Source organism: Gasterosteus aculeatus, chromosome 16 (genome assembly GCF_964276395.1).
Source record: "Gasterosteus aculeatus chromosome 16, fGasAcu3.hap1.1, whole genome shotgun sequence".
In the NCBI taxonomy this organism is placed as follows: Eukaryota; Metazoa; Chordata; class Actinopteri; order Perciformes; family Gasterosteidae; genus Gasterosteus; species Gasterosteus aculeatus.
The window spans coordinates 494,160-505,369 of NC_135704.1; the positions used below are offsets into that span (position 1 = coordinate 494,160).

The 11,210-nt window shown below is 43.0% G+C and overlaps 1 protein-coding gene and 1 pseudogene across 2 annotated transcripts; both read right to left on the bottom strand.

Moving 5' to 3' along the window:
• Positions 1-1,778: 1,778 nt before the first annotated feature.
• On the bottom strand, positions 1,779-3,912 carry LOC144388839 (general transcription factor II-I repeat domain-containing protein 2B-like; annotated as a pseudogene). The gene has a single exon (XR_013453108.1). The product of XR_013453108.1 is annotated as a general transcription factor II-I repeat domain-containing protein 2B-like (transcript).
• A 150-nt stretch (positions 3,913-4,062) lies between these two features.
• LOC144388847 (E3 SUMO-protein ligase KIAA1586) lies at positions 4,063-5,578 on the bottom strand. Its single transcript, XM_078091304.1, is given in 3 exon segments — positions 4,063-4,383; positions 4,385-5,082; positions 5,551-5,578. Coding segments are annotated over 3 exon segments (1,047 nt in total).
• Between the last annotated feature and the right edge of the window lie 5,632 nt (positions 5,579-11,210).

Here is an 11,210-nt window from a genome sequence, read left to right on the forward strand (position 1 = left end):
CCACTACGAAATATTACTAGTACTTCTAGTACTACAACTGATACTTCTACCATACTACTAGTATTTCTACTGCTATTAATACTACAACTACTACTAATGTTATTACAAATACTACTATGACTAGTAGTATTAGTATTCCAGCTGTTTTTACTGCTATTGATACTAAACCGACTTCTACTGCTAGTACTACTAATACCACAATTACAACTATAACTAATACAACTAGTAATATTACTACAAACAATTTAAAACCTCTTTTTATTCATCTCAGCTTTTGTTATTTCTGTATTTTTTTAAATTCATTTAAGCTCGAGCAACTGTATTTTTTTGAAATTGTATTGAAATTCAGCTTCCCCACTTCCTGTATTTTCAGCAGTTCTTTAAAATAATTTCAGCTTTTCTTATGGCTCTATAACAGGAATGTTTTAATATTCATTTCTGTATTTTTTGCAATTTTTCAAATGTGTTTCAGCTGTTTTCAGCAATTATTCTAAAATTTCTATTGAAATTCCTTTCAGCTTCTCCCATTTCTGTATTTTCAGCAATTTCAAATTAATTTCAGCTGTTCTAATATCTGTAATTTAAGCAAATGTATTAAAATTCCCTTCAACTTTCTGTATTTTCAGCAATTTTCTGAAGTTCATTTCAGCTTTTTGCATTCCAACGCATTTTCAGCAGGAAATGCATTTTCTAGTTGTTGTATCTTCTTTTGTTCACACCAGTGCTGTAGTGGTAAAATTAGAGGTGGGTAAACTCTGAATTTTGTGATCATACAGACCTCGACGCGATGCGAAGCAACGCAACACAAAGCGTCGCGACTCTGTAAGGCTGTCCTGGCTATATTGCATTATGTTATCAGTAAAAGTCATATACAATCAATGACAATGAATAAATGTGTTAGTAGTTTGTAGTTTATTAAATTTAAGAAAACAGTAAAGAAAAGTATGTCAACACAACACAACAAGACAATTGCTAGATTAAGAACTATCTACATATGGAGTCTCCTTTTTACAGTAGTGCCCAGAGGGCCTCCTTGTCCTCCACGTCAGGTCCTGCCTTGCAGGGGAGTGTTCTGGGGTTCATGGCTCCTCCGTGCTTCACCAGCCAGGACTTCACATAATGTGATGGATTGAACTTTGTGAGCGGGCCATTCAGGTTAATAAACATCAAGGACGACAATGTGCAGACTGCATCTCAGGGGGCACACTATGACGTTCATTAAGCTGTATCCCCTCTCACACTCAGCAGTGCTAACTGGAATAAGATGGTGTATATTCATGAGTGGTGCAAGGTTTTCTGGAATGATACTTGAGTTATCCTTGAAGTCCCTGAAGCCTTCAAGAATCTTTCTGTCATCAAGTCTGAACCTTTGGTCAAGTTGTTTCACATTGGATTCCCCATACGGTTCCTGTAGGGCAGGGGTGGGCAATTATTTTTCCCAGGGGGCCAAATGAGAAACTGAAAATATTTTGGAGGGCCAGGCCAAAATGCCGAACTCAATTATGCATAATGTACATTTTTTTCTATATTAAAAGCAGTAAATGGCATTGTTTTGACCGCTGGTAAGAGTGTATGTTATTATTTGGCAATTCAAAGGTGAGGTTAGCTTTAAAAAGTATAATTTATTCAAATATAATTTTCAAAATGTGAAACAAAATGTGAAACATTTGACTCATTTTCAGTCACATTAATAACAAAGGGCATTTTGAGTTTCATATACTATTGAAACAAGGATTTTCTTAGCTTTCTAAAGACATCACATCGTTAGTCCCAGTCCCAGTTTCGTAGCCTTTTGACTTTACATGCCTGTATTAAAACATTTTCAGAACTGTGCAAAAAAAGAAAAGAAACATATCAAGTGTCCCATTTCACTTGTTATATTCCCACATTTTAGTGTTCTTCAGTTTTTCTTTTCTCATTCAGTGTGAGAAATCCAGTCTCTGTGGAGCTGTAACAAGTCCATCAAAGTCAGGTTGAATGTCTGAGGTGGAGATGCGAAGCACAGCTGACAGATGTTCATCAGTGAGAGAGGATCTGTACCTGGATTTGGTAAACTTCATGACTGAGAATGTCTGTTCACATATGTAGGTGGATCCACAGAGAACCAACATCTTCTGAGCACGTCTCCTCATGTTTGGAAAGTTCTCCTTGAGAGCAGAGTAGAACTCTGGCAGTGATGCTGACTTAAAGTGCTCTTTCAGTAGTGAATCAGACTGCAGGTCAGTGAGTTCAAACTGAACATTAGTGGGTGCACTATCAACACTGCAGGTAAAGGGAGAGGAAACCAGCTGTATTTCATCCTCAACCTTTTTGAAATCTTGAAAACGCCTTGAAAATTCATCGCGCAGTGCTCCTAACATGGATGAGTACCTGTGCCGGTGATCAGATGATGGTTTGACTTCTTTCAGGGTTTTCATGTGTTTGAGATTGTTGCTGCCTAGTTGCCTTGAAATGATTGCAACTTTGTCATGAAGGCTTTCACATGGATGTGCATTTCATGAGCAAAAAGGCCCTCGACCTGCAGCTGTGTGTTCAGTTCATTCATCACTGCAGTCACATCAACAGCAAACGTTCAATCTGCCATCCGGTCCTTATCAGACAGCTCTGGGATGGTTTTGTCTTTCATCTCACAAAACTCTTTTATCTCTGATTTCAGAACTCAAAACCTTTTTAGCATTTTTCCCAGACTGAGCCATGTGGCAGCTGTGTGGTACCGGACATCACCATGTTCGCTCTCTTGCTCCTCCAATAGTGAAACAAACTGCCTGTGATTCAATGCTCGCGCTCCCATGAAATGAACTGTTGTTGTAACAACATCATCCACATGCCTAAGTTTAAGCACTGACTTACACAACGCTTGCTGATGAATAACAACAATACAATGTATGAACACCAATTTCTGCTCTGCGGTGAGTTCACTCACTTTATCTTGCATTCTTTTCAAAAGCCCAACATTCTTCCCAGTCAAATTTGGACATGCATCCGTGGTGAACCCTGCCAGTCTGTCCCATTGGAGTCCCGGTTTGTCCATGCATGCGTTTACCTCGGTGAACAGATCACTCCCCGCTGTGGTTCCTTTCATTGGCCGCATTGCTGCCAGCTCTTCCGTAAGCTTGAAGTCGCTCGTCATCCACCGGGAGATATGAGCAGCTGGGCCGTGTGACGGACGTCACAGCTCTCATCCAAAGCCAAAGAGAAAAGTTGAAGCTTCACACTTCTGTCACGGTGCGGCGGATTGTTTTAAACGCTTCTTTTTTCTCTGGGAACCAGTGCTGCAGACTCGACCACGCACTCTTTCACAAACTGCCCCTCAGAGAATGGCTTAGTGTTCTGGTCTGTTCTGGTCGCTGCATCTCTGGCTGCATGCAGCTTTGTAAAACAGCCGTGTGGTTTTTCTAGCTTTGCTAGTAAATCCGTTGATCCACGCTCGTTCGGCATCAGTCAAGTTTTTGTATTTATCGCCATGTTTGGTCTCGTAAAGCCGTTTAAAATCGTACTCTTTAAACACGGCGACATGCTCCCCACAAACCAAACACACAGGTTTACCTTTGACTTCCTTAAAGAAAGAAATAGTAGTCCATTTTTGTTTGAAACAGAGAGTTCAGGGGTGACCCGGAGGGACGACAGGTTGTCAATCACACGCATTTCACGTGCACAGTTGACGTGCACCGTGAGATTAAATGGGCTTCAAAATAAAAGCAATGCGGTTTTAGTTCGAAAATATGTTTTTTTTTCAAAATCATGTAGTCTTTCGCTGAATCATCCCGCGGGCCGTATTTGGCCCGCGGGCCGTACAATGCCCAGGTCTGCTGTAGGGGAACAGGCCAGTTTGCTGGATGAAGAATTTTGAAGTGGTCCGGCAATTCACTGTACTGGGCTTTGTTTTCAGCTGACACACTCTGTTGCCTAGATGAACCTGTAGTGAACAATCTGTCCTCCAGGTTCTCAATGAGGGAGTGAAGGAACTCTGATGAGTTTATCTGCCTTGCCCTTGGGGTGCTACTTAGGTGAATTCCATTAAACTCATGTTTTTCTGCAGCTTGAAGGGCCTCCTGCCTTCTGTCACCTGGACAGGTAATCATTGAGGAAACAATGCGAATTGTTCATCTCATTAATGTGTCTGCTCTTGTGAGGGTCTTTCCTCTTTCTTGCTAAATTTAGAGAGAGGTGGGAGATCTCCTCTAATGTGTCATACATTAGGGCTAAATCACATAGGAATTCCACCTGCTCCATTTTGGTCATAAGACCCCTGTACATAGCCTTGTCATTTTCATCTCTTGTGACATCCAATGAAGCAGCACTGAAGTGGTAATACAGGGCCTTGTAGGAATTCCATACAGCTTTCACAGTTCTGAAACTGCTGGCTGCCCATCTGACATCAAGGAACCCCCCCAATCTTTTGCAGATTGACTTCAAGTTGTTGTGCATGCTCAGCCAGTTCCCGGCAGTTTTTTGGTGACCTGTGGTACAGTGTGTACAGTTTGTCTAAGAAAGACTTGAAATGATTGACATTGTTAGTGTGCTTGACTGTGTCTCCAACAGCCAATTCCAGCCTATGGTTTAGGCAGTGCCACCCAATGAGATGTGGATACAGGAGTTGTAGACGTGCAGCTACCCCTGACTTCCTGCCCAGCATGGCACCTGCTCCATCACTGGAAAACGCAATGAAATTCTCTTTGATAAAATGTTCATCCATTCCCCAAGTCTGGAGGCACTAACTCTTAGTTATATTCTCAGCCGACTGGCTTTCCAGCTCCACCAAATCAAGAAAGATTACTGTGGGTACTTCACTTATAATGGATCTTAAATAAACAACCGGGGCTGTTTTCTTGCTTAGAGTTGTGGATTCATCAATTAAAACACTAAACCTTTGGTCTTCAGTTACTATGTGGTTCAGAATTTTCTTTTTCATTTCATCAGTTGTGTGGTCAATTATATTTTTTGCAGTATATCTGGAATGAAGAGTGATACCCATGTCAAGGCCATTTTCTTGCTGGAGCACCACAAGTTTGTGGTAGTCTGTTAATGGCCTGTTCTTCTTTGCCATGAAGTATGCTGTTCGAAACAGTGTCAGGCTGTCTTCTGTGCTTCACTCTCCACTTGTTTTTGCAAGGAAACAGCTATTGTGTGTTTTGTGTTCACTATGTCTTCGGCTGCCTTGTGGCTCTTTGATGTTGCGTGTTTGTACATTTTGCTTCTCAAGCATGATAGCTGATATTTGTGATCACCATTGTGACTGTATGTGACTTTAGTTGCTGTCCATTCATTGGAGAGACACATTCCTGTACACTCCAAGGCCTTTCACTTTTTTGCAAATTTTGCCTCCAAGAAATTCACCATTGATAATAAGCCATGGGTTAGCTTTTTTAAACTGTGTGTGTTGTTTTTCTGTCCAGATATGTGGGTGGCATCTGCTCTCTATTTCTCCTCTCACTGTGTCTTCAGTCTCAGATTCTTCTTCCTCTGTATCTCCCTCTACTTCAGATTCTAATTCAGATTCTCCACTCTCCATCTCTCCCGCCCCTGTTTCTTCTCTTACTCGTCTCTTACTATCTGTTTCTTCATCTCCTCCCTCCATTTCATCTTTCTCTGTCTCCCCTTTCTCTGTTTCTTCATTCTCTGTTGGTCTTCTTTCATTTCCTCCCCTTTCCTCTTCTCCACTCTTTGGTTCTCCACTGTCATGATTTCGTTCTCTCATCAGCCGTTCTCCTCTCTCTATTCGACCTGGTGTTTCTCCTCTCCCTGTGCTCTCTGCATCATTGCCTGTCCTATCACTGCCTGAAGAAATATGTTGAATTTAAGAGTTGTTGGGCTGAGAACACCAGTTAAGCAGCCTGTCAATTACACTGACAACATAAGTTAAAGGAACACTCATGTACTACCTATGTCATCATAAATAGCCTATACAGCAAGCAAGGCTCTGCCTCCCCTGTCATCATGGAAGTAAAAAACTAATATATTTGACTTTGACCGCGAAATTTGAAGATTCTATAGCTAAACTAAAACATTTCACTTAGCATTTCTCTTAGCTATGTCTAACTGGCTTGCACATAATCTGTTGACAATTTTTCAATGAATTAGCCTAATCTAGCCTACTCATTTTATTAGGCCTATTTAGATGGGACCGGGAAGGCTGGCTTGTTACCTGCATCATCGTATTTGAAAGCATGTTATTAATAGCGTTTGTCCCTGTCTTAATGCGATGTTGTGCGAACCAAAACAACGTTTAAAAACGTGAATTGATCTTCTTCAGTCTTACTTTGTACTTGAGGCCTTTTGCGGGCATCTGTGGGAGTGGGAGCACTCGATGGTCTCTTCAAATATCGTCTGATATCCATTGCTAATTACCGGCGGTAATCCATTCTGTAGTATCTTGGATGCTTCCGGTTCAAATGTCTGTCATGTTGTGATGAGATCATCAAGGTGCGCGTTTATGCGCAGAAGTAAATATGCACTAATAAAGATGGACGCATACAGCGCCGACTAAAAGAAACTCACTGGTACGTGTCGTACTTTTAAATGACAATTAAATGTCAGTGCACGCACACGAATATTACACATTCCGAACAGTAAGGCAGGCAGGCTAATCCACAACGTGTATGTGTTTACATACCTCCTGGATCCTGATTGGTGTCGCTGCCCTCGCCGCAAGGCACTGATTGGATGGTCACAGACCATAATACAGCGCAGATGAAAATGATTCAGACTACAGCGTTTATATGTTCAACAATAGGAAACGTAGTCTTAGCTGTTTTAAAATTACACAGGGTTTATTTCGGATTATTCCAACGGAAGAATACAAGGCGCACTTTACACTTTGAGGTGCGTAAAAGCCACTTAGAGGTGGGTAAACGCTATTTAGAGGTGCGTAAACGCTATTTCCAAAATTCCAGAGGTGCGTAAATGGCGTTTACCCTCCACTACAGCCCTGGTTCACACCAGTCACCTTTATCCATTACACATCCAATAGCTCCCATATCTTGTTTCCATTCACTAATGCACACACACACACACACACACACACACACACACACAAATAGACATTCCACTCATTCTCTAAACCTATGGAAAAACACCTTCATCCCCATCTACACACAGACATTTCCAGACACATATAGCACATATATACATGCACACGCAAGGACGTGCACAAAACTTGAAAGGGGTTTCTTTGCACATCTGAGGAAGGTTCTTGGACAAAAAGACTCAATGTTCTCAACCACATGAAGAAATGACAAACAGACACAAGCAAGAATAAGAACACAACAATTAAATAACATCTTCTTTGGACAAAGAGGCTTCTCCATTTTAATAATCCAAAATTGGTGAGATACAACTTTTTACCCGACACAAACACAACTAACTGCTGAAAAGGGTGAAGGTATGACGTGTCTTGCTTTTCATCAATTCGTGCAAAATGTTGTTTAAACCTGTCCCTTCATTTATTATGTGTATGTCTGATAAGATGAGTCAGCATTGCGCTGAGAAAGAGGTGGAGGATATGAGAGAAAGCCAAATACACTGAGATGGGAGAACGCAAATGAAACAAACTGCTGTCCCCAACAAGAACCCAGATGCAGAGACAGTCCCACAGCGTACCCCCCAGCCGCCCATAACTACCTTCAGGTGATAACAACAGATATAAATTAGTTTAATGTTTCTAGGCTAAATCCATTTAAGTGGGATAATAAAACAATCTAAGACAGAAATATTAAACTTCACACCTTAAATCCCAAAAGAATTTGAATGCTACTGTATAATTGCCTCGCAATCTTCCCTTGTGCTTCTCCGACTCTCAAATGCTAAACAGTTCACAAGTGTTTTGAACTGAATTAAATGTATAACCATCAATGATGAATTTAATTCATCAATCCATGATATGAGAGTCATTGATTCTACATCGTCACATGCGATAACAACTACTTGTTTGTGGCTCATTGGCCACTTGGCCGCAGCGATTTCCCGATCCGGTTCCCCGCCTCGCTCCCCCAACTCGACCAGTACCGGCCCCGAGACTCAGGCTCCCTCCCTCCCATCCCGTGGTCCTCTCCCACCCTTAGCCGGCGACTCCGGAGGTGTTCCGTGTCCCCGAGCCGGCGACAACTCCGGAGGTGTTCCGTGTCCCCCAGCCAAGAGACAACTCCGGAGGTGTTCCGTGTCCCCGAGCCGGCGACGACTCCGGAAGTTTCCCGTGTCCCCCAGCCAGCCACACCTTCAACACTCTTTGGATAAGAGAGTGCTATAAGGGAAAACACACCTTCAACACTCTTTGGAGTGTTGAAGGTGTGTTTTCCCTTATAGCACTCTCTTATCCTCACCAGGTGATAAGTACAGTACTGCTCATTGGTGCCTTTTTTGTCATTGATGATCCAATGATGTCTTTTACCCGGCATGTAAACATTAGCTGCGTCTCATTTTGTCAGCTGCATCCTTATGAGGCGGATGTCGCTCCGGCTGCGACTCCGCTGTTCTGTTCCATCCGCCTCCCCCGAACGTGGTCGAGGGATGGTACCCCCCCGTCAGCGGCAGGTGGCACCGGAAGGGCCGAATGTGGCCTGCGGGCTGGAGTTTGAGACCCCTAGATTAGGGTTAACAGCTATTTAACCCACGCAGCCACCAGGGGCCTCATTTATAAAACCTTGCATAGGACATGCGTACGCACAGAAATATTCAGACTTATAAAACTCCTATGCAGTTTTCCCTTAATAAATCACAATAACTTTTAAATGCAGCGCAGCTTTTGAGGCTTCATGTCACACCCATAATTGCCCATATATAGTCTGTAGAACGCCCACAAATTAATATTCATCGATTGCGAAATCATGGCAAACACTGAGAGGAAAACGAAGAAACGTAACTTCACTTAGTGTGAAGTCGAAATGATCATTGGGAGGTGGAAAGGAGAAGTAAACTGCTTTTTGGAGGGCACAGTATGAGCATCACTAATGCCAAAAAGGCACTTGAGTGGCAAAAGGTTGCAGAGCAACGCTGCAGCCTCACAACCTCGGACCGTGTCCGAAATAAAGAAAAAATGGTCTGACATCAAAGTGGATGGAAAAAAGCGTTTAGCGCGCCATCGCCAAGGTGTGTCTGCCACGGGTGAGGGAAAGGAGACACCGGAGCTGTCCCTTCTTTATGAGAGACTGTCGGCAATGATTGGGGATCGGGGACAGCATCTGGGCCAACATCGGCGTCAAGGGGTCGAGGCACGTTTGGAAGCTGTGCCACATTATGTAGCACCGCACATGCAGCACGATGTTGCACACCTTCTCAGGAGTAAACAATAACCTCCCTCCAGTGCAGTCGAGGCCGCGCCATCTGCCCTTAAACAGGCCGACGGTGTGCTACACTACAGCGCGAATCCTTCCATGTGCCACATCTTCTAAGAGAGCAAGATCAGCCATTTCGCATCATTACGCATTGTGACGGCATCATGGCATTTTATTACCGTCCATCTGATTGCATCTGACGAGCAACAGCTGTGTTTTGAGGATGAATTGCATAACATACCAATATTATTGAAGAACATTATTCACTTTTCTTTTTGAAAATGTTTCGATTTGTATTTCTGTTTGTTTTACGCTGCAGATCGATCAATCGGGTGTTTGTGTTATTTATAAGAGGCAGTATTGCCATTTCTTTTACAACAGTCTAGTTTTACACACTTTCACAGACGTTTGTGTGTTTCTTGCATTTGCAGACGGTTCTCATTTCACCCGTTTTGTGCGTACGCATGGGTCCGAGCTTGCGTAAAGGACCGCACATTTTTCCGTCAAGTTTGCTTTTTATAAATACCAATTATTGCGTAGAGAGCGGTGTACGCCTTCTTTTGTGCGTACGCAACGTTTATAAATGAGGCCCCAGGAGAACACACAGAGAGGCTGCTGTGAGGCGACTAGTTTAGTCATAGATAATAGATTTGCATAAATGTGGATTTAGGTATTTTACATCTCCTTTGAAAATGAAATATTTGTTTCATGGTCATTGTTCAAAAGGACGAAAGGAAACTAAAAAGATACGTAGACATACAGTGCATCCGGAAAGTATTCACAGCGCTTCACTTTTTCCACATTTTGTTATGTTACAGCCTTATTCCAAAATGGATTAAATTCTTTATTTTCCTCAACATTCTACACACAACAACCCATAATGACAAAGTGAAAACAGTTTTTTGCAAATTTGTTAAAAATAAGAAAGAAAACATAACATGTACATACGTATTCACAGCCTTTGCCATGACACTCAAAATTTAGCTCAGGTGCATCCTGTTTCCACTGATCATCCTTGAGATGTTTCTACAACTTGATTGGAGTCCACCTGTGCTAAATTCAGTTGATTGGACATGATTGAGAAAGGCACACAACTGTCTATATAAGGTATCACAGTTGACAGTGCATATCAGAGCATAACCAAGCCATGAAGTCCAAGGAATTAGCTGTAGACCTCCGAGACAGAATTGTATCGAGGCACAGATCTGGCGAAGGGTACAGAAAGATTTCTGCAGCATTGAAAGTCCCAATGAGCACAGTGGCCTCAATCATCCGGAAATGGAAGAAGTTTGGAACCACCAGGAGTCTTCCTAGAGTTGGCCGCCCAGCCAGACTGAGCGATCGGGGGAGAAGGGCCTTAGTCAGGGAAGAACCCGATGGTCACTCTGACAGAGCTCCAGCGTTGTTCTATGAAGAGAGGAGAACCTTCCAGAAGGACAACCATCTCTGCAGCACTCCACAAATCAGGCCTGTTTGGTAGAGAGGCCAGACGGAAGCCACTCCTCAGTAAAAAGCACATGACAGCCCGCCTGAAGGAATCTCAGACCATGAGAAACAAAATTCTCTGGTCTGATGAAACAAAGATTGAACTCTTTGGCCTGAATGCCAAGCGTCATGTCTGGAGGAAACCAGGCACTGCTCATCACCTGGCCAATACCATCGCTACAGTGAAGCATGGTGGTGGCAGCATCATGCTGTGGGGATGTTTTTCAGCGGGAGGAACTGGGAGACTGGTCAGGATTGAGGGAAAGATGAATGCAGCCATGTACAGAGACATCCTGGATGAAAACATGCTCCAAAGAGCACTGGACCTCAGACTGGGGCGACGGTTCATCTTCCAACAGGACAACGACCCAAAGCACACAGCCAAGATAACAAAGGAGTGGCTTCGGCACAACTCTGTGAATGTCCTTGAGTGGCCCAGCCAGAGCCCTGACTTGA